General features: G+C 34.0%; 4 protein-coding genes and 1 non-coding gene across 13 annotated transcripts; 2 read left to right on the forward strand and 3 right to left on the reverse strand.

Moving 5' to 3' along the window:
• Nucleotides 1-570: 570 nt before the first annotated feature.
• TRNAM-CAU lies at nucleotides 571-654 on the reverse strand. The gene is given in 2 exon segments: nucleotides 571-606; nucleotides 617-654. It is a non-coding gene; the product is annotated as a tRNA-Met (tRNA).
• A 1,057-nt stretch (nucleotides 655-1,711) lies between these two features.
• On the forward strand, nucleotides 1,712-9,427 carry LOC123223687 (phospholipid--sterol O-acyltransferase-like). 9 transcript variants are annotated; one of them, XR_006503836.1, is made up of 17 exons: nucleotides 1,714-2,037; nucleotides 2,550-2,685; nucleotides 2,819-2,963; nucleotides 3,535-3,704; nucleotides 3,813-3,889; nucleotides 4,590-4,803; nucleotides 4,893-5,070; nucleotides 5,820-5,919; nucleotides 6,455-6,549; nucleotides 7,257-7,308; nucleotides 7,457-7,528; nucleotides 7,707-7,875; nucleotides 7,959-8,063; nucleotides 8,144-8,228; nucleotides 8,313-8,403; nucleotides 8,866-8,958; nucleotides 9,190-9,208. XR_006503836.1 is itself a non-coding variant. In XM_044647004.1 (16 exons), the coding sequence occupies exons 1-15, from the start codon at nucleotides 1,765-1,767 to the stop codon at nucleotides 8,392-8,394; spliced, it is 1,953 nt and encodes a 650-aa protein (XP_044502939.1). In that variant the 5' UTR covers nucleotides 1,714-1,764; the 3' UTR covers nucleotides 8,395-8,403; nucleotides 8,866-9,354. The 9 variants fall into 9 exon arrangements, 5 of the variants coding, with proteins under 5 accessions (XP_044502937.1, XP_044502941.1, XP_044502938.1 ...); XR_006503835.1 differs by lacking the exon at nucleotides 9,190-9,208 and adding an exon at nucleotides 9,033-9,051; XM_044647004.1 differs by having other exon boundaries at nucleotides 8,866-9,354.
• Nucleotides 9,428-9,554: 127 nt separating this feature from the next.
• Nucleotides 9,555-11,509, reverse strand: LOC123223689 (rho GDP-dissociation inhibitor 1-like). The gene is made up of 5 exons (XM_044647008.1): nucleotides 11,065-11,509; nucleotides 10,722-10,785; nucleotides 10,417-10,635; nucleotides 9,944-10,068; nucleotides 9,555-9,735 (listed from the first exon to the last, which is right to left on the reverse strand). The coding sequence occupies exons 1-5, from the start codon at nucleotides 11,290-11,292 to the stop codon at nucleotides 9,667-9,669; spliced, it is 705 nt and encodes a 234-aa protein (XP_044502943.1). The 5' UTR covers nucleotides 11,293-11,509; the 3' UTR covers nucleotides 9,555-9,666.
• Nucleotides 11,510-13,809: 2,300 nt separating this feature from the next.
• On the reverse strand, nucleotides 13,810-19,313 carry LOC123224275 (protein NPGR2-like). The gene is made up of 6 exons (XM_044647889.1): nucleotides 18,919-19,313; nucleotides 18,194-18,477; nucleotides 17,419-17,674; nucleotides 15,402-16,618; nucleotides 14,649-14,802; nucleotides 13,810-14,267 (listed from the first exon to the last, which is right to left on the reverse strand). The coding sequence occupies exons 2-6, from the start codon at nucleotides 18,452-18,454 to the stop codon at nucleotides 13,960-13,962; spliced, it is 2,196 nt and encodes a 731-aa protein (XP_044503824.1). The 5' UTR covers nucleotides 18,455-18,477; nucleotides 18,919-19,313; the 3' UTR covers nucleotides 13,810-13,959.
• A 2,429-nt stretch (nucleotides 19,314-21,742) lies between these two features.
• LOC123222974 lies at nucleotides 21,743-22,808 on the forward strand. Its single transcript, XM_044646009.1, has one exon. The coding sequence runs from the start codon at nucleotides 22,030-22,032 to the stop codon at nucleotides 22,498-22,500; it is 471 nt and encodes a 156-aa protein (XP_044501944.1). The 5' UTR covers nucleotides 21,743-22,029; the 3' UTR covers nucleotides 22,501-22,808.
• The last annotated feature ends 464 nt before the right edge of the window (nucleotides 22,809-23,272 follow it).

Below are 23,272 nucleotides of genomic sequence, written 5' to 3' on the forward strand. Positions count from 1 at the left end.
TTTAGTATGATAGAACTGTGTGAGAATTGTTTCATCGTTGTACATTTTTTTTAAAGTTAAAATGGGTCCATAATTACAGTTTTGTTTTTCTACTATCAACCAGTTATTGGTTTGATGCCTTTTGAAAAATATAAAAAGCTTATGTTCTCCTAAATCCACAGCACAGGACATGCCCATATGGAAAGCTACTCTGTAGATTTATAATGAACAAAATTTGAAAGTTCCTCTGCAATGTGGCTTTCAAGTAGAGATTAGAATTTTCTTACCCGTCCAACTTTTTAAAGAAAGTTGAATCAGTTGGTAAAGAAATTCAATTGTTAATAAAAGATGAGAAATGTCTTGAAAAGAAATAATAACTTTGGTACAAGGAGCTCTACCTCCCAGTCTTCATCTTAATTTCAAGTACATAAAGTTCACAACAACCATCGAATTTGTAAAAGAAATATCACAAAGTGCAAAAAAGAAAAGATTAACAGAAGACATGAAATGAAGAAAATATTGTAAAAGGGTTTAAAGCTTGAGAGTTTGTGCCGTGACTTCGAAGCAAAATGAAAATTGGAAAAAGCTGATTGGGGTGAGAGAGGCTCGAACTCGCGACCTCAGGATCACTCTTAGCTATGAGACCTACGCGCTAGCCAACTGCGCCACCACCCCGGTTGAATTTAAAGGGGCATTTTTATTATTTTGTAACAAAAATAAATTAATTAATTTCCAAAATAGCAACCAATGAATAATAGACATGTGGTTTAATCTTTTCTAATATTTAATATTTGAAATTTATTGAGTTTATGATACTATATGATGAAATTAGTGAGATTAGATGGTTTTTTTGGTGGCAACTTATATTTTCACATTAGAAATAAAGTTTACTGACTTGATTTTTTTCTTGTGCTCTTTTGTTTGTCTGGAGCTACAATTTATGCAATTTTATCATTTTCGATCATATCACGCTTGAAATAATGCAATTTTGTATGAATTTTACACCACCGACCTTTTCTATATTTCATGATGTATTTAATAGCATGGACTCAAGACCATATGATTATCTTCCATCCAACTTTTGATGAGACATCACTTTTCACCCTTTAAGTTTAAAAACCCTATTTTCCCATTTAGAGACTTTTTATAAAAATATAATTGGCATTAGATTTTCTTACATGCATCATACTGGGTAGATTTTAAAGGCAATAGCCAATAAACCTCAACACCAAAATGAATGACAAAAAGTGATAAACTAACCTCTTTTATTATGTTTTATTTATTTTAATCTTGAGATTTATGTTATTAGAAAAATATTTAATTAGTTTTTAGGTTAAGGTTTTCGAATTTTTACAATTGATTATATGAGTTGATTCTTAAGTGTTTTAGATAAGTTTGTTAAGAGATTTTGTGTTAGAATAAATATAAATCTGATATTTTTGGATAATTAATTTAATTTTTCAAAAAAAACTCGGGTAAACAGTACAACAAAGTGAACAGTATTCTTGAGGGGTTATTTTGACTTTGTATAGATAATTTTAAATATTTTTACTTTTAGCATATCAATTTAGGCAATTTAATTTAATTTAATTTAATTTCCGTTATAGTTCAACATATAATGAGCTATCCCTTTCCATAGGCTTTTAGCAGGTCCAAATTCCAATCTAATAAAAGCAAAATCCTAAACGGTACCGTTCTTTACCGGTCCTATAAATTGCATTTACATAAGTCAGAGGGGCCCGTGACACTGAATCTGAAAGCACCAAACTTCTCATCCCCCAACTGATGGTCAGAACAAACTCCGCTTTTCCAATGAGAGTTCTACCACTTCGTTTCGTGTCCGTCTCCATATCGGTTGTCGTCTTTTTTGTTTTCCTTTTAAGTCTCTGTAAAACCTCCGCAGATGGAGGCAAGTTGAGCGGAAACTACTCTAAGTTATCAGGAATCATTATACCAGGTTTCGCCTCCACTCAGCTCAGAGCATGGTCGATCCTCGACTGTCCCTACTCCCCTCTCGATTTCAATCCTCTCGACCTCGTTTGGCTTGACACAACCAAAGTAATTTTTCACCATTATAATTGCTCTGTTCACTCTTTTGTTGTTTATGTTGTTCTTTCTAATCGTATATATCGTCTGGTTTTGCTTGCGTTTTTCTACTTTATGTTGGCTGTTTATTTTCTTCAGAACTCTCGTGTAAAGCTGAACGGATTAGATTCTCTAGAAAGATTTACAAATCCTATTTTTACCATTGTTTGAGTCACGTGAAGTCAAATAACCATGTTCTTCCATAAAATTTTTCAACGTACTCGATTATTATTATCATTTTTTTTAGTTATGGTGTTGCTATTAGAACTTTCATGAGAGGTTAATTGGATACATATAATTGCACACGTTTTAAGTTTGTTACCATAGTTCTGTTTTGTTTGTGTAGAGAGTGGATGTGAGGCTAGATGTAAAATGGACGTTATGATTATTTTGTAGCAAAATTAATTTGGAAGAATTGTTTAGTAAAAGAGGTGATGATGAATTGTACTTTTTGAACCCACATTTTCTATTCATGTGTCATGCAGCTTCTATCTGCTGTAAATTGCTGGCTTAAGTGCATGATACTAGATCCTTATAATCAAACAGATCATCCTGAATGCAAGTCTCGGCCTGATAGTGGTCTTTCAGCGATAACAGAACTTGATCCAGGATATATAACGGGTAATCTTCTTTTCTTCATTCCTTGGTGCTAATTTTTCTTCGTGTAATATGTGTATGGGATATTTTGACTTTTTTCCTTAGCTTTTTGGTGTGATGATCACATGCCTAAATAAAACTTGATTTATGGTTCCAGGTCCTCTCTCTTCTGTATGGAAAGAATGGATTAAGTGGTGCATTGAGTTTGGTATAGAAGCTAATGCAATTGTTGCTGTTCCATATGATTGGAGATTGACACCATCAAAGCTTGAAGAGCGAGACCTATATTTTCACAAGCTAAAGTTTGTATATTCTTACATACATATCTTTAATGCACACTGTTGCTTATAGCTATAGGAAACACCTTTAGATATATTGCTTGTTTTCTACAACATATATGTTAGTCTAATCTAAATACTTTCTGCTACTGAATGTGACACTTATTATGAAAATGTTCAAATTTAACCATTGTCTTTCCCTTGTTTGGATTCAAAAACAAGATTTGAGTACCTTGTCCGATTGTCCCACATTTTGACCATTTGCTTCTGATGCAAAATATAGTTGTTTCTTGAGAATTGAAATTTGCTTGAATCTTGATTATGGTGAAACTGGTTAATTATTGTTATATCTCTAAAACACAGAAACAAAAACAACAGCATTTTTCTACTAAAATTAATATGCCTAAGTTGAAGTTTTCAGTATATGTCATTGATACTGATGTCAGTGAATATATTTTGTCATAAGAATAAATTTTAAGAATACTAAATTATTAATTATGTTAATCTTCTGTCCTTAAATTGAGTTATTAAGGTGTGATTTCTAGTTTTTGAATGAAGATTGTTAGAGTTTCCAATTCTTTTGTTGTTATTACAGGTTGACATTAGAAACTGCCTTGAAACTTCGTGGTGGCCCTTCATTAGTGTTTGCCCATTCATTGGGTAACAATGTGTTCCGTTACTTTCTAGAGTGGTTAAAGCTAGAAATTGCTCCAAAACAGTATGTCCAGTGGTTGGATGAACATATTCATGCCTATTTTGCTGTTGGTATGATTGATTTACATCATATTTGTTTTCCTAAAAGGTAGAGTTACTTGCGAATTCTGATAATGATATATGCCTTTTATTTGGTACATTTTGTTTTCTTGATTCCAGGTGCTCCTTTTCTTGGTGCAGCTGAGGCAATTAAAGCAACGCTTTCTGGTGTCACGTTTGGCCTTCCTGTTTCTGAGGTATTTTTTGGTTACATTTACTTCTACTAGTTTCCATTTTGTTTGATAACTTAATGGTCTATGTTCCTTCTCCAACATGTCTTTTTTTATTGGTTAAAAAAAAAAAAAAGTTACTTCTCCAAACTGTAATTGTATTTTGCTATGGGTTAAATGATAGAGGAGTTGATGTTAGCCTTTCTTAGGTTGTACGAGCGCAGGCCAGGCCATTTTAGTCTGTTTTCACTTTCCTGACCATTCAGGCAGGACGAGCTTAGGTTGTTCCTTAGTCTCTTTTGAAGGCTTTTCTTTGTTAACATATTTTTACTTACAAAAAAAAAAAAAAACAAATTACTAGCTTGACCTTTTTCATTGCCTTTTAATTATACCCCTCAGCATGAAATTTTTTTAATGAAAGTTGCTATATCTGTAGTTTAAGGTTTCTTGACAAAGCTGCTAACTTCTTGTCTGGGGTGGGATATTAGTAGCCTAAATTGCTTGGTTGGATGTTAAGTGGAAACATGATTATGGTTGAGTACCAAAATCTTCCTATGTTGTGAAATATTTCACAATTATGTTTGCATTAAATTAGGCTATTTACTAAAATTTAACCAATGTGACTTAGTCTGTTCGAAGTTGGTGGAATTTATATTATTGTTATCTGTTGCTCTTTGTTTGGTTGCCTCTTTAAACATGGATAATATTTATTTTGGCAAGGTATCAGGGAACAGCTCGATTGATGTTCAGTTCATTTGGTTCTTCATTATGGATGTTGCCATTTTCAAAGCATTGCAGAGGAGATAGCACTTATTGGAAGCATTTCTCTGGGAATACTGGAAAGGGTCATCACACGTATCAATGTGATCTGCAGGAGTTTCAGTTGAATTACTCTGGCTGGCCAACTAATATAGTTAATGTTGAAATTCCTACTGTACGTGGTAAGACTTTGGGCTTTTTGAAGAATGATTTCATTTATGAGTAGAATGTTGTTAGCTTGCTCATATGCTCTGTTTACTTCTTATGTTAGCAGGATTTGATGCCTACCCATCAATTTCTGAAATATCTGAGACCAACTTGTCCAGCATGGAATGTGGGCTCCCTACTCAACTATCCTTCTCTGCTCGTGAAGTATCAGATGGTGCCTTTTTCAAATCGATAGAGGATTATGACCCAGAAAGCAAAAGGCTCTTGTATCTATTAGACAAGTAGGTGTGCTCTTACCAATAGTTAATTCTGTTTGTTGTACTCTTTTTGTCAACTCTCTAATGTTAAGCATTGAAGTTTGAGATTTTCCCCTTTATTTACCCTGGCCAGGGAAGAATACACTTATCTTCTGAGCAACCATTTGGTGAACCCCAAGATACATCTTTTGTTTCAGCTAAACAAGCTTCGTTTTATTTTTGTAATCATTGTTACTTTTTGGAGGTTATTATATCAGACGCTCAATATCCATGTGTGTAATCAGCTATAGTTTTTAGCTCCTTTCACTCCAGTGCTAAGGTGCCCTCTACTTCTTAATGGGAGAGAGGATTATAATGGTGTTGGACACCTTTTAGAAACTTTGGAAGGAAGAATATTCATGATTAACGCTCCTCAATGGAGTTGCAGTCCCTAGGTGCAAGTCTGCAATGTGAATTTTGTAATGGAAGAAACAAATTATCAGGGGCCTGAACTGAATTTTACAGTTACCATATAGAAGCCACAACTTTTATTTTGTTTTAGTTCAACTTTTTTACATTGATTTGCATCTATGCCATGCAGAAAGATAAATACAGACACAGAAACAATTTTCAAATGTTTCATTCACAATCTGTGTTCCTATTTTGGTGATTTAATTCTATGATAAAAATTTCTGTTACTACTATTTCTTGAGATTTTTGGAATGATATCAAATATAAATGGTGTTTTATTTAGCTTTCTGACATACCAGCGTTTGCAATACTTTGTTTTTCAGGTCATATCATGGCGATCCAGTTCTAAATCCTCTTACACCATGGGAGAGACCACCTATAAAAAATATTTTTTGTATCTATGGGATAGACTTAAAGACCGAGGTAAACTGCATTGCCCAAATAGATATATGATAATGTAATTGTCTTGTGCACTTCGTTTTTTATGGCTTTAAAACTTGGATGATGATTTGTGGTATAATATATATATTCTGGCCTTCTTATTACTTTCTTTTATTGAATCAAGTTGCAAAGTAATTTATCTTTAGTCATAGAAGATGACGAGGCTTTAGTGAAGAATTTTTTTCTGTTTTCTATCTGTCTATTCCAAGTTTGTGCTAATGGATGTGTCCTATTCTGCTTATAATGGATGTTTGAAAATGGATATCCTGTTTCAATATGTAGCTTTGTGGAGTCTATCAAGGACATGTTTACTTGTTTGGTTATTGAATTGCATTGGACCATAGATTTGTGGTCATTTTTGTTGTATATATTGGTCAAATTTTTTGCATATCATTTACAAATTCATTTCATTATATTTTCCTTTATGACTGCAAGTATGTTGCCATCCATTCTATGTTCAAATTATAGCCTTGTTGTGGTGAATGATAGTTTTGTTTTCTTGGCGATGGGAAATCAGGTGGGATACTATTTTGCACCAAGTGGCAAGCCTTACCCTGATAATTGGATCATAACCGATGTCATTTATGAGATTGAAGGATCTCTGTTCTCAAGGTAAGTATCATCCATAAAGGATCTATACACCCACAAGAACGTAAAGATGAATTTTTTGATAGTATCCACCAAAGTACTCTATATATACAATGTTCTATGTCCTTTTTCCATAGGAAACTAAAGGAAGAAATATTAATACTTATTGCAGCTACATGATTCATATTTAATTATATATGATTTAAATTTTACTGCCAATGTGCTCTTGAAAGCTCAATTAAGTGATTAAACAATGATTCTAACTGTGCTCATTATTTCTTCCTCTGCTTAAACAATTATTAATTTTGAAAATTTCCATATATATGAATGTCATATTTTATTATGAGAGTAGAAAATACACCACTCTTCTTGCTTCTTTTAAAATGGAACTGTCTTCTAGACATCTGGTGTTGTGAATTGTTTATTACTGAACTTTCTGCCTCAATTTTTCACTTTTATCCATTCCTTTTTATGCTTAGTTGCTTAGTAGAATCAGTGATATCATGTGCAACTATTATCACTAACAGCATGCCAATTTTCCATTTCGGTAACTCAAAGTTGTATATGGAAATAGACATGAATGTATAACACATTATATATTTAATACTCCGACAACGTTGTTGTAACAGTTTTTGCTTGTTGGTTAAGCAGAGTTATACCAGTATGTAAAGTATAAAAGAATCAATTACTCTGTTAGTGATAGCATACATTTCTGTGTTGATCTGGGGCAGGTCAGGGAATCAAGTTGAAGGAAACCCAGGAAGAGCAAGTGGGGATGATACAGTAAGCCTAAGAAATTGAACTCTTTTTTGTTCCTTTAATCATAAGTTATATGTGATTATATTAGCTTCTATTTTATGATTAACTATATACATTTTTCCAATCTGCCTATTGCAATAAGCTTCTGTAAATATTGATATATATGTTACAGGTACCATACCATTCTCTCTCTTGGTGCAAGAGTTGGCTTGGATCAAAAGTAAACATAACTAGAGCTCCTCAGGTATTGAAGGCAGTGCAGCAAATAATTTTTGTGCTTGTACATGTGTAGATTCATGCAAGCTTGAGTGTGCCATGCTTTTTCTCCTTTCAAAACTTTCAGTACTGGGAGGGAAGAAACACATTAGAGAGTTGATCTTTGTGAGGATAGAATAATTATTTGTTTCTTCTTGAAATTGCAGTCTGAGCATGATGGATCTGATCTACAAGTTGAACTGAATGTAGAACATCATCATGATGCCGATATAGTTCCCAACATGACAAGATCCCCGAGGGTTAAGTACATAACATACTATGAAGATTCTGAAAGTATTCCGGGAAGGAGGACAGCAGTTTGGGAGCTTGATAAAGGTAGATAAAGAAGTTACATAATACTCATTAGCTTTATCTTTGACTATAGACTTACACATCAAATTGACACTATCTTCATGTAGCAAATCACAGGAATATTGTTAGATCCCCAGTTCTAATGCGGGAATTGTGGCTCCAGATGTGGCATGATATTCACCCTGATGCAACATCAAAATTTGTTACAAAAGGTGAATCATGCCTTCATGATTTTATTTCTTCTCTTAGGATTCACCTTGAGCTCTGTTAACTGATACATAACATTTAATAGCTAAGCGTGGACCTCTGAGGGATGAGGACTGTTATTGGGATTATGGGAAAGCTCGCTGTGCATGGTCCGAACACTGTGAATATAGGTTATTAGCTTTTTATTATTATTATTATTTTCCTTTTTAGCTGTGTTTTCTAGAAAATATGATTAGTTATCTTTGGTGAGGCAGGTATGTTTTTGGGGATGTTCACCTAGGACAGAGCTGCAGATTAAAGAATTCTTCAGCTGATCTGCTCTTGCATTATGTATAAAATAGAAAGGTAGAAATATAGTTTACCTATTAAGCTTTAATTAACAAAAGCTTCTGTGAATAAAGAACCTGATTTGCATGGGCTGGAATAAAATATAATATAATACAATGACAACTCAACAATTTAATATAGTTTACCTTGTGTATTATGGCAGGTTTTAGGTAAAAATGACTGCAAACTCAACAAATTTTTTTTTTTAATTGAAATATTACATGGACATCTCATATATAGCAAAATCATAATAAAAATGACCTCCTTCTAGAGAGGTGTCCCACTTTGAAATTGAATGACTTACTTTTGAAATACCCACTCTGAAATTTCAAATGATGGAATAGAGACAATTTTTTATGTTGTAACTTGATGCCTGGACCCCCTTCAATCTTGAAAAATAAACATGTAAAAGGTTTTCAATTGGATATTGCCATTCATAGTTTATGTTATTTAGATTATCTTTCATTGTTTTTTCTTCAGGTGCTTGTTTCTCTCAACACAAGGCACATTTACCGTACACATCATCGTCTATTGTTATTTTGAAAGATGAAGCCGACAAGAATCCCATCTCTGGTAAGTCATTTTTTGGTATAACAAGGAACCAGAGGCTCATCTAAGATCTGATAAACTTTAGTTAACCTCGGCAGCACCTTGTTTGCAACTTTGGTCCAAGCTTGTTTTGGTCCTGCGTTTATAGTGTTGCACCAAAGTGGTCCAGGCAGGCAGGGCAGTTTACTTGGATATAAGATTTAGATTCGCATACCTTATCAGCAAATCATTTACTATTCTTTTATTTCATTTCAGTATCTTTATTTCTGGTGATGTTACGAGGGGATACTGATAAAGAGTTATATTGGGTCTTCTTTATATTTAGCTCGTTTTATACCGGAACATTATTGATTCTTTTTCTGTACATTGAACAATTAAGCGTAGTAATTCAGCTAGCTTAGATTATCTTAGTTGACTTCACTGAAGCGTGCAAACTGCGCAGTGTAGCGAATCTATCAACAGGCTAAGAAATATTATCATTTTAATGACCTTATATTACTTCTTGAAAACTTGGTTTATTAACCAAGAATCTCAGAACTGTGTTCCTAAAATCTTTTGTTGCTCATCTGTTCTGAATGCAAGTTAAATTGCAAATGGCAATAGGAGGTATCGCAAAGCAGTAAAGGCAACTAGAATTTAATTTAAATGTCTACAAAGCAATGTTAACAAACAAGCGTGTAAGTCATATGACAGTGTATGATAAACAGACTGCAAAACACAGAAAAACTTAGGCTAGCTGCTCTTCTTGATTTCGAAGGAATATTTTAGTTCCATATGACATCTTCTATCATCATCTTCAAACTGCATTAAAAAGCAACCAAACATGAAAATTTAAGTATATTTCTACACATAAATTCTGCAATTGAGCTATTATCAACTTACAAATATTTTGTGATATTGAGCAATGGAATAATAGAAGTAGGTATAATATGGAAAGAAATGTTCAATAAATATGACAATCATGATCAAAGCACGGTTGTGTTTAATAATTGCTGGCAGTTGTACTAACCTTAAGCCTTGCTGAGTAAATGCCCCGAGCTAGCGCACCAGATGGAGTTGTCTCCTCATCCAAAATATGCTCATATGGTTCTCGCTGAGGAGCGAAAGTGCCCAACATCCCTTTACTCTGATCAACTGATAACCAAAGAATGAAAAAGGAAAACCAAAACACTATAAGCCACAGGAAATAATTACATTACAAAATATGATCTGCAAGAGTTTCTTTAAAACTGAAAAAGCCTGAGGCTTGCTGGTTAACTCATAGGTTTGCCTCACTTGTTAATTGTTATATGGGAAGAAGGCAAACAATTCATCATCTGTAACCTACTAACTGTTAGGATACACCATTCAATGAAACAAGAAGGCGGGCAATCTGAATAGTCAAAACCTCATTCAAATTGGCTAAAATTTTCAAGTTTAAACTAAAATTAGATAAAGGGTTCCACAATTTGAACCTTAGATGTTGTGGAAAAGAAGCTTCACCTTGAAGTCCCCCCTTCCACACTGTGTTGGAGTAAGTAAGGCCAGAAACAATGTTGTGCAGAACAGTGAATGTTAACTTCAGCTGATACCGAGATCCCTCCTTGAGAGTGAAAAGAACGCGACTCTGATTTTCAGCTACAGGTAAAGGAGAATTAATTTCCCCAAATTCATCAGATATGATTCCAATTGAATGAAATTTGACTTCAGGTTCCATTTGGCCTAAAAAACAGAAAGCAAACATTATCAGGGAAGGAGAAATGAAACTAGGAAGTACGAGATTATTACATAAAACTCTGTAAAACAACCATTTAAATCGCCTTCAACACAACCAAGCAACTTCTCTTTCCACCTCCTTAAGCTATCGTCATCCTGCAAAACAAAATTGAGATTTCAAGCATACTAGAATTCATCCAACGTCCATGCGTTCAAATTTCTTGATGAATTTAATTCTGAAAGATAGTTCGACATTTAAAACAATATGACTGAAACCTTAAGTGAAACATCACCAACAAAATCATAAAGTTCAGAACTTAGCCGGCTGTGAAATTGAGAACAACAGAAAGATAATAACAACCGCGGAAAACAGAGAAAACCCAGAAATTTATGGAATCCTGAAACAGTAAAGAAATGAAAGAGAAGAAAAAAAACCTTGTCTTTCTCAATTTGTTCCTTGAGAGAAAGCAAAGGCCCAGGATCAAAACCAGCAGTAACAATTCTAGCACCTTCCTTATCATCTTCTTCCTCTTCATCTTCGTGATCATCTCCATCATCAAACACTTCACTTGGTGGTTTCTCACTCTTCATTTCTCTTAACTTGTCTTGCCTCTCACCACCACCGCTTGATGTTCCAGCTTCTGTTCTCTTTCCACCCTCCATCTGTCTCTCTCACTCCTTATACAGTAACCTAATAACCGGCTAAAGAGCACTAAGTTTTTTCAAGTTTTCCACTAAAAGCTCGGGAAAAAGATAACTTCGGTTAGTACCCTATGGATGGCAATGACAAATAAAAAGCACGCATGTGTATATATATAGTATAAATATATAGTAAAATACAGTCACAACTCAAAATCGTATACGATTGCCTCTCTCACCGTGCGTCTCCAAGACACTCTCTTTTCCTACAGACGAGACGATGGAGTTGGTTTGTCTGTGTCTTGTCTTATAAATAACTGATGAGTGGATGATGTCAGCGTCAGAGTGTACATCGAAGACCACAAAGTTCAAATCCTTGTCAGCCAATTTTCCCACTTCCCACTTTTTTAGTATAAAATTTCGTGCATAAATAATTTGTACATCGAAGACCACAAAGGTCAAATTTTGTCAGCCAATTTTCCCACTTCCACTAAGTGTGAAATTTTATGTGTTAATAGATAATAAATGATTAGATAATATTATTATATTTAATTTTAAATTATTTAATTATATAATAATTTATTATTATTTATATGTATTATTTATATATATAATTATTTTTTTAATTATTATTAATTAAATAATATTTGTGGAGTATAGTGTAAATATGTTAAAATATAGGGGCAGAAGTGACAATAAGAAGATTGTTTTGTGGGAGAAAGAACAAATAGAGTAAGATAAAGTAAGGGCTTCTGAAAATGAGTGAGTGAGGAGTGAAGCAGTCAAAAAAAGATCTTGATTATGGTAGTGGGTATCGGCATGATACAAGTTATGCCGGAATAAAGCATTTCTCGTTGCATCTACATGAGTTCTTATAATATAATATACTATTTGCATGCCAATATTTCCTTTTAAAGTTAAAAGCTTTGAATTCAAAACAATCCCATAACTTCTATTCAAAACTGTTAGGTACAAAGTAAATGTGAGGGAGAAAGATAAGAGGACAGCAACTTTGGAGGCACATGGCAGCAAGCAAAGCAGGGAAAAGGAAAGAACATACTGGAGTGGATAAATGTCAACTATCGAGAGAAAGGAAAGTCACCTGACCACATCGGCTTATTCAGAGGAGTTGCAGCAGAAGAACAGACTACCAGATTATAGAATGCAGAAGAAGGGAAGGAGAGCAAGGGAGATATAAACTTGGAGAAGAAGTATCAGAGGGGGAGAGAACATTGAGAATAGAAGTAGAATGAGGGAGAGATCAGCCTCTCGAATGTTGGACTGGTTAAATGTATTTTGGCTTGCTACTCTTTTGTAATTGGCTTGTTAATCTTTTTGTATTTTGGTTATCATCCAGTCTCAGTGTTTGAAGCAAGAGTGATTGCAGATTGAACTCTGTATTCATTTCCAGTAAAATATTTAATACAAGCTGAAGTTATTACATCTCTGTCTCATACATTTTATTCTTCTACAATATTACAATATTTGAGTTGCTGGCAAAGTTGTGGTTGGATATTCGTCGGTGCTTCTGCTTGCAGGGAGAGTCACTTGAGTTCATCTTGACATAGCAGTTCAGGCGACTCCAGATTCCTAACAAAAACCGGTGGGAGATGCTTAAAAAAAATTAGAAAAATCAGAACAAATCAAGCTGATACGGATCGAGGCCTTCCTCGAGTCAAAGATCTTATTATTTCCAAAGTAACTGGAGATACATCTCTTTCCCATTTTCATTCAAGAGTTCTTATGTCTTTTTACGCCCCTTCCACTTATCCAAGATGAAACTGGAATTAGAAATAACATATTGACCCTGTATGTATAGCTATGTTTAAGGTTTGAGGGAGACAATGATACGTTCTTCTTATAAAACCTCCTGATGAACAGAAGACAAGAATTAAAAATGAGCAATAGAGACAACAGGTACAGGGCAGGGAATTTACTGAACCTTCAGCTTCAGCTTCTGCTTTGAAGTCAGCCCCATATTATTCAAAAATAAAAAATACATCCCAATTTTATTTGTCTTTTCACGAATTATTAATAGTAGCTAGTGTTTCCTGTGAACTTTCATTTTATGAAATGCAAGTTAGAAGTACCCATCACTTAAATCATTAATAAAATAGGTAGCTTGATGTTGATTTTGAAATTGGCATTGGGTCCAACATTATTTCTGTCTTTATCATTTTATCATGGCTTACCTAATCAGGCTGCCCCATAATCTGAAAATATAATAAATACTGGACAAAAACATCAACTAGTTTTGTCCTTGATATTGATGATGAACACAAACAATTCACTTTGGTCATGGAATCCAATCAAATCTAACCCACTTTTAGTATAAATGAATCCACATCAAAACAAACAGGGAAAATTCCATTCAGCTGCTTTCATCTTCACTCTTGTATTTCCGTTTTGTCCAAATTCAACTTTAACTTTTGAGGCTTGTCTCTGCTATCATCGACAGAATCTTAACCACTTCCAAAGTGGAACCAAAGTTGATATAGAGAGAAGAAAGCTTTGTTTTTTTCAGTGATTAGTAATTTCCAATTACAAAAGTAAGATTTTTTCTTATTGCTATTTGGGTTCTTAATACAATGCGAGGATCATATGATATACATAGTAGTGGAATAAATACACAGTGAGAAAAAGGGTAAGGTTTACAGACACAAAGTTTGAAGGTATAGGTCATCTGAAGGGTTAAACCGGGGCTGATTCTTCGAGAGTTGCTGCAGCCTCAAAACATTCTGCAGCTTCTATCGCTGAACTTTTCGTACCCTCGGCTTTGCAAAGCAGGCCAAGATTATACCATGCTGATGGGTTCATTCTATCAAGCTGAAGAGCAGCCATCAAAAAGCTCCTGCAGACTGCATTTGATTTTTCACTAAGATTTCTAAGAACCAAGGCTGTTGATATCAAGCTTGGTACATGTGTGGGATCAATATCCAAGGCATTCCCAAATGCTTGTAAAGCTTCCTTATGAAGACCTTTTTTTTGATAAAGGAGACCTGTGAAATCAACAAATTTCAAATCACTCCAAAACCACATTAAAATGAGTGTGATTCCACAGAGCAACAAGCCCTTCTCATCCTACTTAATCATTTTGGATGAAAGGCAGCTGAAAAGAAGATGAATAATTCCTCTATAAGCAAGATAGCCAAGAAAGCAAACATCTGGAAAAACATACTAAAATGTTTGACGTATATTTTTTAGATATCTAGGAGAGAATACTTGAAAATAAAAATTTTGAACAAATTTTTTTTGAAATATATAAGAGAGAATACCTGCAAACAAAAGATTTGTGTGGTCACCAAATGTACAAGAGTTTATACTCGTTGCAAATTAAAAAGAACTTGTGCAAATAATAGACTGAGGGAAAAAAGGTTTACCCGATGCGTAACATCTTGTAGCAGAGAATGAACTGATGGCCTTGGATTTGGAAAGGCAAACCTCAGCATCGCGCCACTGTGACAGGCTTATGTAGACAAAAGCCAGATCATGCCATACATCCAATTCCAAACTTCTAACCAGATTTTCACAGCCCTACCATGAAAAAGAAAATAGTTTAAAAACCTATTACCTTGAAGCAAATTTACTCCAAATGTAGCATAATCACTTAAAAAAGATCAAGATTGGTTAAAGAGACCCAATAATTGCATTTTTAAAAATATAAGTATCCGATCAGTTAATTAAATTTAAACTTGAGCACCCAGGTCTGAATTAATTAAACATCAAAGCTCAACAGACTATTTATGAAGTCAACAATATTAATGACATGCCATTACACAGCCCACCACACCAACAACACCACATCTGTTCATTTCTGATATTAAGTTCCAATGACATGCAGGGTGCTTTTGCCAGATTTTAGAAGGAAGATACTTCCACCATCCCAATCTTTCTCACTAACCTTCATTTATGTCTTGCATTCCATATAGCATTACTTTTTTCCCTCTAAACACATTGTCCTCAAAGGAACATCTAATTCCTCAAACACAAATCTCATTTAACCACCAACAAGGATGCAAAGTGCATAGATTTTGGATAAAGTAGTTTCTGAAGCATTTTCAATTCTTCCAATTGATAAAATAATCAATTTATAGCAATAAGTTGAAGATGAAATGGATCATTAACAAACCTACCTTCTGGAGCTCCCTCCCAGAACTGAAGGTTTTATACTGAACTCGAAGAACAGCAAGAAGCTGCGTATATGTTTTAATAGCACTCTTTATCTGACCCTGTGCAATTTGAAGCTTAGCTTTAGTTCGCAACAAGTCTCCCTGATCCCAATTTCCAGTCTGTTCTAAAGCAGCACTAATAATAGTTTCAGCATCTGCAAACCGTCTCTGAGCTGATAATATTCGTGCCATTAGCAACCATCCTTTAACATTAGACCCACCGTCAAGTTTTAGAAAAGATTTGGTGTAAGCAAGTGCAGCATCCAACTTCCTCTGCTCGGCATTTTCAAGGCTAAGGTGATAAAGAATATTTGGGTCTTTCATACCTGTTCTTCTCCCAGCTCTTTCCAAAACCTGAAGTGCCTTAAACTGCATGGTGATCCTCTCAGAATCGGTGATGGTTAATTTACATCGTGCTGAAAGTGATATACCTAACAAACAATTAGCAGTGCTTTCCAACTGAACACATTTACCCTCCAAGCACTCAAGAGCTCTGCAAGCAAAACTTGTCCCTTCCTCTGCAAGATCAGGGTTTTCCCCACAAACTTTTGATGCTACTAATAAGGCTGAAACACACCTTGATTTCTCTCTACTACTCAACACTTTCCTCAACAGAATCAAAGCAACCAAGTCCTCTCCTGCTCCATGATAACAGAGAGCTAAAATGTGGTACATTTCATTCCAACTGATAATCCCAGGAAGCAATTCTTCAACTAGATTAGCTAAGGACCTCAAGTCACCTGAAATGGACAGAGCAAATGATAGGTGATCCAAGATTGATGGATCCCATACAATTCTTTTGAGAGAAATTTTTTGTAATAGTATCATCAATAGAAGTATAGCTTCTTCAATATTGTTTCTGGGCACAAATGAAATATCCATTAGGGTGCGTAGGTTTGGAGGGACTGTTTCACCTCCACAGTACAGCAGAAAAACAGCAAATTCTTTCTGAATCTTTGCAGTAGTTTCAGTATCTAAATTCCAATGATGGAGGAGGGCTCGCCGGTAAGACAAGATAGCCTCATGGGGAGAATCAGAAAGTTTCCATAATTCTGGAAGCAACTCAACAGCCTTGTTCACTGTTTCCTGCAATTTACAGTCAGCACCAAGGTTTTCAGGAAAGCCTTCAGGTAATGAAGATTCAATAATGTCCAGAATAACTTTGCAAGCTTGAGCAGCTTCTGCAAGAATGATTGAAAATAATATAACATTAGATGCAATAATGATTCAATTTAAGCTGTGTGTCTCAACAAATTTTGTTTTGCTTTTTGGCTCCCTAATATAGAATTGCATATGTGGATGAGATGAAAAGAGAGTATAATGAGGCATTGAGTGATAAAGACACCATTAAGGCAATGAACACACCGAACCATATGAAGTGTCCGTATGGATTTACATAATGCAAAACATTGGCAAAAGCAGGAAACCTAAATATTGAATGATTTATCATTAAATCTTAGTTTATCACAGCTGTAGTGCTTGGAAAGATATAGATGCAAATTGTTATCAGTTAGGATTCTTAAAAAAGAAGTCCATTTCCACTTTGAAAAGATGTGTAGATTTAGAATTATACCATAAGAGTAATAACATTTATGTGTAATGCCATTTAGGATTACAGGAAAATGTCAATTCTTAGAGAAAACGTAAAAAATGAAAACAAAAAAGGTCATTTAAGTTTTTAACTACCATACTGTATTCTGAAAATAAAAACTCAGTTCTTTGCATTCTGACATTACTGCCATTGAAGGAACAAGAAAATTTCCTCATTATTAAATTAAAAAATGGAGGTTGCTCCTGATTTCAAAAAATTCTACTGGTAATGCAAAATCTGTAATATTTCCAATAAAAAACCAATTTGAAGGACACTGGGGAATTCCATTACAACAATAGACAAAGGAAACTGGATAATGATGACTATCAAATTGAAAGTATAACTAAAACTTAAAACTCCCAAAAATTAGAGAACAGTTGCAAAAAGTACCTTTGTATCTCCCAAGAACCTGCAGCGATTTCGCTTTAAGGAAGACTGCCTCTAAAAGCAAGCTGACAGCATGGATCGACATTGGTGCTGAAGCATAATTTTGGGAACCTCTTTTATGCAGTTCTCCTCTTTTGCTAGCAAGTGTAATTTTCATTCTGGGAGTAGCCTCAGCAATATCTATTCCTTCAAATACATGTAGAGCAGATTCTATGTTTCCTTTCTGATATTCAATTCTTCCTAACAATGCTCTGGCTTCCTGAAAATGCAGACAACTTATTCATGAAAAGCAAGTAAATAAAACATGAACTAAGTTAAAAAGAATGATTCTGTCACTTTGTTTCATGAAATTCACGTATAGAAAAATGTTATAATTTAGTTTTTTGGCATAGAAATGTTAAGAAGGGCCAACCATTAACAAGAAAAAATGAAACTAGAGCACATGTGGGAAATCAGAGACAGCACAAATTGCAGAAAAGGTGGCCTAGTATTATTAAATATTAATGTTTATCCGACAAAATCTATGTATTTTATTAAGTAAAATTCTGTAATATCAACACTGATACTGAATAACGATATATGAAAGCAAAAACTGGCATACTTTAAAATTGCTAGAAACCTCAAACTAGATCTAAACAAAACACAGGGAAATCCTCTAAAAGTTTTCATTCAGATAAAAGCAAAAACCAGAAAAAAAATATCACAGATTTGATTAAATAGACAACAATGAACTCAACATGCAAGAAAGATAAAAGCTAAAAGGCTTGAAGAACCTAACCTCATAATTCAAAGAACTACTCTCACGCAGAGACCACTCTGCCTCTTCTATATTGCCAGTGTCCGGCTGCTTCTTAGCCACACAAGGTTTAGAAGAACACCTACTGGCTGAATAATTTTTGGTTGCAAGAGCTTCGGGAGATGGTATCATTTGCTCTTTTGCTTTTAGTTGCTGTCCTGAGAAGATGCACTTCATAAACTTCTCAAACTTCGGTTTGATTCTACCACTTTTCTGCTTAATTATCGTATTTTTGCTCTTCATTTTGTTCCACAGCACTCAAAAATCTACAAGCACCAGCACCACCCACAACAACAAAAATTATAACAAACCAAAACCTTAATCTAAGATGTTTATGTCCAGCATGCACTATAATTGACCAAGTAATGAAAACAAAATGGGGAATGAATTTCAATATCATAAAACAAAGGGACTTAAAATTCTGAACTGAATAACAACCAAAAAATGCAACTTTATTATGATTCCCAAATGAATAACAAACAAGAAATTAATCATCAAAACCGGAAACCCACAAATGTTTCATCAACCCCACTTCAAGAATTGCACCATATTCAATTAAAACATCCCTCTACCAACTACCCTATGATAATTCCATAAAAGAACAAGCTTCAGACAAAACCAGTGGTGAAAATTAACCAAAATGGCAACATCTAACCCTAAAAAATAATATCACAATTAAACATATAAACCAATAAAAAAGGACTCACCTTTTGATTTTCCCTAAAGAAAAGCGGGCAAAACGAGCCCACAATACATCAACACCAATACCCATCTCACCAATTCTGCTAATTCCTTGAATGAATTAAAGCATCCAAAGTAAAATGTTTAAAGAATCATCCCTTAAAAAAATTCCCCTTCTTTTTCTTTTCTTCTCTTTTTTCTTTTGTCCCCTTTATTACATTTACTACTTCCCCTTATATTCGATGCAATAAGAACATTCAAGCATGCTTTTATCCTGGCCGTGAAAGATTACAGAGGATAGAATTTAAATTGAATCGTAAACCAAATGATTCTTAGGATCAAGAGAAAGAAAATCAATAAAATTCTCCTCTGTTCTGTCCTGTTCTGGGTCCTACTTGTATATATATTTGATTCTGTTTCAAAGAAGGATAACTTAAAGGAATTGAAAGAATTAAAAATGAAAGAATCCATTAATGCGGGTACTGTTTTACTGTTTACAGTGGCACAGAAAAAGTTCTTACCGCGCAGATGGGCTCTTATGTTGGCGTTTTAACACTTAAAAACAGAGCATTGTCATTTTGCATGTGCATGGTGAAAATTCGTTTTATGGTTGGAAAGTGGGCTGTCTCCTGTCTATGAGATTTTTGGAAATGCATTTAGTTTTAAGTTTAAATACTAATTTTACCACACTGCCATTTTTCCAATCCTAATTTTAAAAAAATATATTTGATGGATATTACAAAATTAGTTAATTTTTAAGATAACTACATTAAATAGATAAAAATATCTTCTAAGGATTAATAATTAATAAAAATTTAATTTTTAAAAATTAAAACAATTAACAACAAAGAATATTATCAGCGGGAATTAGAATTATACTGAAATAGTATAATTTTAAGTGTAATTATATTTTTTGAAATCGTGCGAATTTTAGCCATTATTAATGACATTTATTATCAATGACTATTTTAATTTTTTTAAATTTATTTTTTAAGATTTTGACTTTTTTTAAAATTGCATTTAGAGATATATGTGATAAATATTTAAGATAGTAAAATAGAATATATTTGTTTATATTTTAAGTATGTAACTGATTTTAATCATATAATATTTTTATATGTAATCAAGGGGTAAAAATATAATTTAATGTTAAAATTAATGTGAGAGTTTTGATGGAAGTTGAAAAAATGTCTTTTAAAAAGTTTTAGGATGGAAAAATATCCCAAACGTCAATGGAAAGAGAATTGCAAAACTAATTCAAATGTTTTATGCAATAAACAAATTGTTTGCAAGCGAGAAAGGGAGGGATGCAAATGAATCAAACCGGGTAGTGTTTTTCTCAAGTTCGATTCGAGAGTATGTATATAAAACTCAAGTTTGAGCTCGCCGAGTGGTAAGATCTTAGTTTAAGAGCACGACACAAAAATAGTTAACTCGATTTGGTTCAAAATTTTATATTTTTATAAATATAAATACAAGATTTGAATTTTTTAAAGTTTTATTAATATTTTACTCAAGATGGGTTATAAGCTTATGATCTCACCAACCATCCAATATCAAATTCAAGATAATCTGAGCCATGAATTGTTTGCGGATGGGTGGACTCGTCTGTAACCCTTAATTGGAGAATAAGATTAAGAAGTTTACTGGCCTAATGTGATTACATTTGAGACTAATTATTGAGTTGGTAAAATTAGTGTTGGTCTTCATGCATTTTGATTATTGATGATCCTTGCAAAACAACTGTTTTCACAAATGAAGACTCGGGGAACTAATAATGCAGGTGTGGCTACTTACAGTTCTTTGATTTTGTACATCAAATTGGGAAGAGAAGAGACTAAAACTCTGTTTCATTTCTGGAGAAGTTGGATGAAGGTGGACGGCCTGATGTTGTGACATTCAATGTAAGAATGGAAAGATGAACAAGCCAGTGGCTGTGGATTGCTCCGACTGACTATTATGTTTCGCCCTATTTAACTATGTATAATATTCTTATTCATAAGCTCCCAAAAAGTAATTTGAGTAATAAAACATATGAAATCCTCGAATAGGGGGCTCGAGGATTCAAATTTCTTACACTTACGAATGGTTTCTTAAGAAATAATGAGAATTCAAAAGTGGTTGAGCTTCTTCACCAAATGGAAGAGAGACTGAGGAGGCCACATGTGTCTGGAGCAGCAATACTAGTAGATTCACTAATGAAAGATGAAAATACTTTGAATGCCTGGACTTGCCTCCATTTTCTGCCCAAATTCAAGCAGGAAGCAGGGACCCAAGAGTTTTTAATTTCTCTTGTAACAAAGTCTATCGTATCAATTTTCTATCGTATTGTATCACTATCTCTATCGTATCTATCGTATTAATTAAATTTTTTATTTTTGATAATAAAAATTAAAATTTTATTAATAGATGGGTAATGGGTTTAAGCTAATGTTACTAACTGACATTTTATATATATTGACATGAATATAATAATAAAAAGTAAAGTTCATACTTAGAGATAGTGAAAATAATAAAAAAATTAAAAATTAAAAATGGCAATTTGATTAAAGTGGGTTTACTCGTTAAAAAAAAAAATATTTACCAAAAAAAAAAAATTATCAACATTTACACGATAAAGTAATTTTATTGGATGTGTGGCTAAACAGGAATCTTTCTTCCAACTTTTATGTTACCTATTATTATGTTATTGGATTTTTCTATGTCAATAAGATTTTATAATAAATCATGGGTATATCCGTCACTCCACATTATTTGTGGCAGTTTTGTAAATAAGTCGGAAAGCAAGGGATAATTAATTAATCCAACCTCTATAAATACTCACAATTCCCCTTTATTGTTATTCTCTGTTTCTTGTTTTTCTCTCCCAACCCATTCTTCTCACGTCCTTTCTCTCTCAATTTCTATATCGCATGGGCATCAGCATCTTCATTGATTTCTACTAATCATCCAGATTTTTTTTTTTTCGGCATCCACCTTTCGTCTTTTTTATTTATTTTCTAAATTATGATTTTTATTTACCCCTCCCTGGTTTTTTATTTTTTACTGTCCTTCCGTTCTCTAACAATTAAATACTAAGTTTTTATTATTTTAAAAAGACTGGGATTTTTTTATTTTATGGTAGATTTGTTGCTGACATGGCATGCACCGAGAAAAGAGATATGAATACCAAAACCATGCGTCTCCCTCCACGGCGCGTTTTGTTGCCAACCAAGCGCAAGGAGAGAGAAGACTACAAATCACCAACTACAAAATCGCTCAAGCCGACTCCCGCCCAACCCGAATCTTACAAAGTTCCCGAGCCGGATTCGTCTTCTAATCAGCTTTTAGCCGGCTACTTGGCTTACGAGTACCTTACCAAGGGCACACTCTTTGGTAAGCCCTTTGACGCAGCTAGAGATCAAGCGGGTCAGGGTCCGGCTTCAGGTCAAGCGTCAGCTGTGGAGCCGAAGAAGGTTAAGCCGGAAAAGAAAGACGAAGCCGAGCCGCAGCTGGAGGAGGAAAATTATAAAAGGTACGTGGAAGTAGCCAGTTTGCTGAAGACAGGTGGGGCCCACGTACCAGGCATTGTCAACCCTACTCAGCTAGCGCGCTTCTTACATATGTGAAGTATTCCCCTGTTTTGTTTTGTTTTTTTTTCTGAATTTTGCGTGGAGAAATCTTATTGGTCCTCATTTTCTCCACTGAAGTTGGGGATTTTATTTAATTTTCCCATGGAGACGAACAACGACGACATTAGAGAGGGGTTTGAGAGAGTTAGGTGACAGAAGAGATTTGAGTGTTAATTTCGGAGAAATTAGATGAGACGAGGACGCGCATGATGATGACGGAGGCCTCAATCCATGCATGTAAAGCAAATCTCATCTTATGTATCAACGTTAACATCAATCTAAATGCTTTCTTTTTATTTCTTTCAGTAGCAGTTATTTCTATCTGCACACCACATCACATGCATGCATGCATGGTTTGAATTCTCTGGTATCAATGGCTGTTTTCTGTTCTGTGCTCATGATACGACATAGTTTTGTGTGTATCAATATCCCATTCACATACTCAGTATACTGGAGATATAATAGTTAATTAATGACTGAAATCTCCAACCAATGAAATTAATCAAAGACAGGATTTCACTTCTCAAATCTCCATTACTTTTTACCCTTAAACATTTTTTACTGTTATGGTAAGAACAGGTAATAGTATTAAATATCTACCAATATAACTATAAAAAAGTAACATACATATTTAGGTAATGCTCATCTTTTGCCATTTATACTCCACTGTGTATTAGTTATATTATTATATAAAAAGATAATCTATGTTTAGGGTATTTTAAAAAAATATATTATTATATAATTAAATATTATTTTATTTTTATTGGAT

This window comes from Mangifera indica, chromosome 8, assembly GCF_011075055.1.
Source record: "Mangifera indica cultivar Alphonso chromosome 8, CATAS_Mindica_2.1, whole genome shotgun sequence".
In the NCBI taxonomy this organism is placed as follows: domain Eukaryota; kingdom Viridiplantae; phylum Streptophyta; class Magnoliopsida; order Sapindales; family Anacardiaceae; genus Mangifera; species Mangifera indica.

Coding starts and splice junctions, on each gene's coding strand:
- LOC123224275 (XM_044647889.1), bottom strand. CDS start 18,454: ATGAAGAGCAAAAATACGATAATTAAGCAGAAAAGTGGTAGAATCAAA. Junction 16,619..17,418: donor GGTTCTTGGGAGATACAAAG/GTACTTTTTGCA, acceptor TCATTCTTGCAG/AAGCTGCTCAAGCTTGCAAA. Junction 14,803..15,401: donor CTGGGAGGGAGCTCCAGAAG/GTAGGTTTGTTA, acceptor TTTTCATGGTAG/GGCTGTGAAAATCTGGTTAG.
- LOC123223687 (XM_044647002.1), top strand. CDS start 1,765: ATGGTCAGAACAAACTCCGCTTTTCCAATGAGAGTTCTACCACTTCGT. Junction 4,804..4,892: donor TGAAATTCCTACTGTACGTG/GTAAGACTTTGG, acceptor TTCTTATGTTAG/CAGGATTTGATGCCTACCCA. Junction 7,309..7,456: donor GAGCAAGTGGGGATGATACA/GTAAGCCTAAGA, acceptor TATATGTTACAG/GTACCATACCATTCTCTCTC.
- LOC123223689 (XM_044647008.1), bottom strand. CDS start 11,292: ATGGAGGGTGGAAAGAGAACAGAAGCTGGAACATCAAGCGGTGGTGGT. Junction 10,636..10,721: donor TGTTGAAGGCGATTTAAATG/GTTGTTTTACAG, acceptor TCTGTTTTTTAG/GCCAAATGGAACCTGAAGTC. Junction 10,069..10,416: donor GTGGAAGGGGGGACTTCAAG/GTGAAGCTTCTT, acceptor TTTGGTTATCAG/TTGATCAGAGTAAAGGGATG.
- LOC123222974 (XM_044646009.1), top strand. CDS start 22,030: ATGGCATGCACCGAGAAAAGAGATATGAATACCAAAACCATGCGTCTC.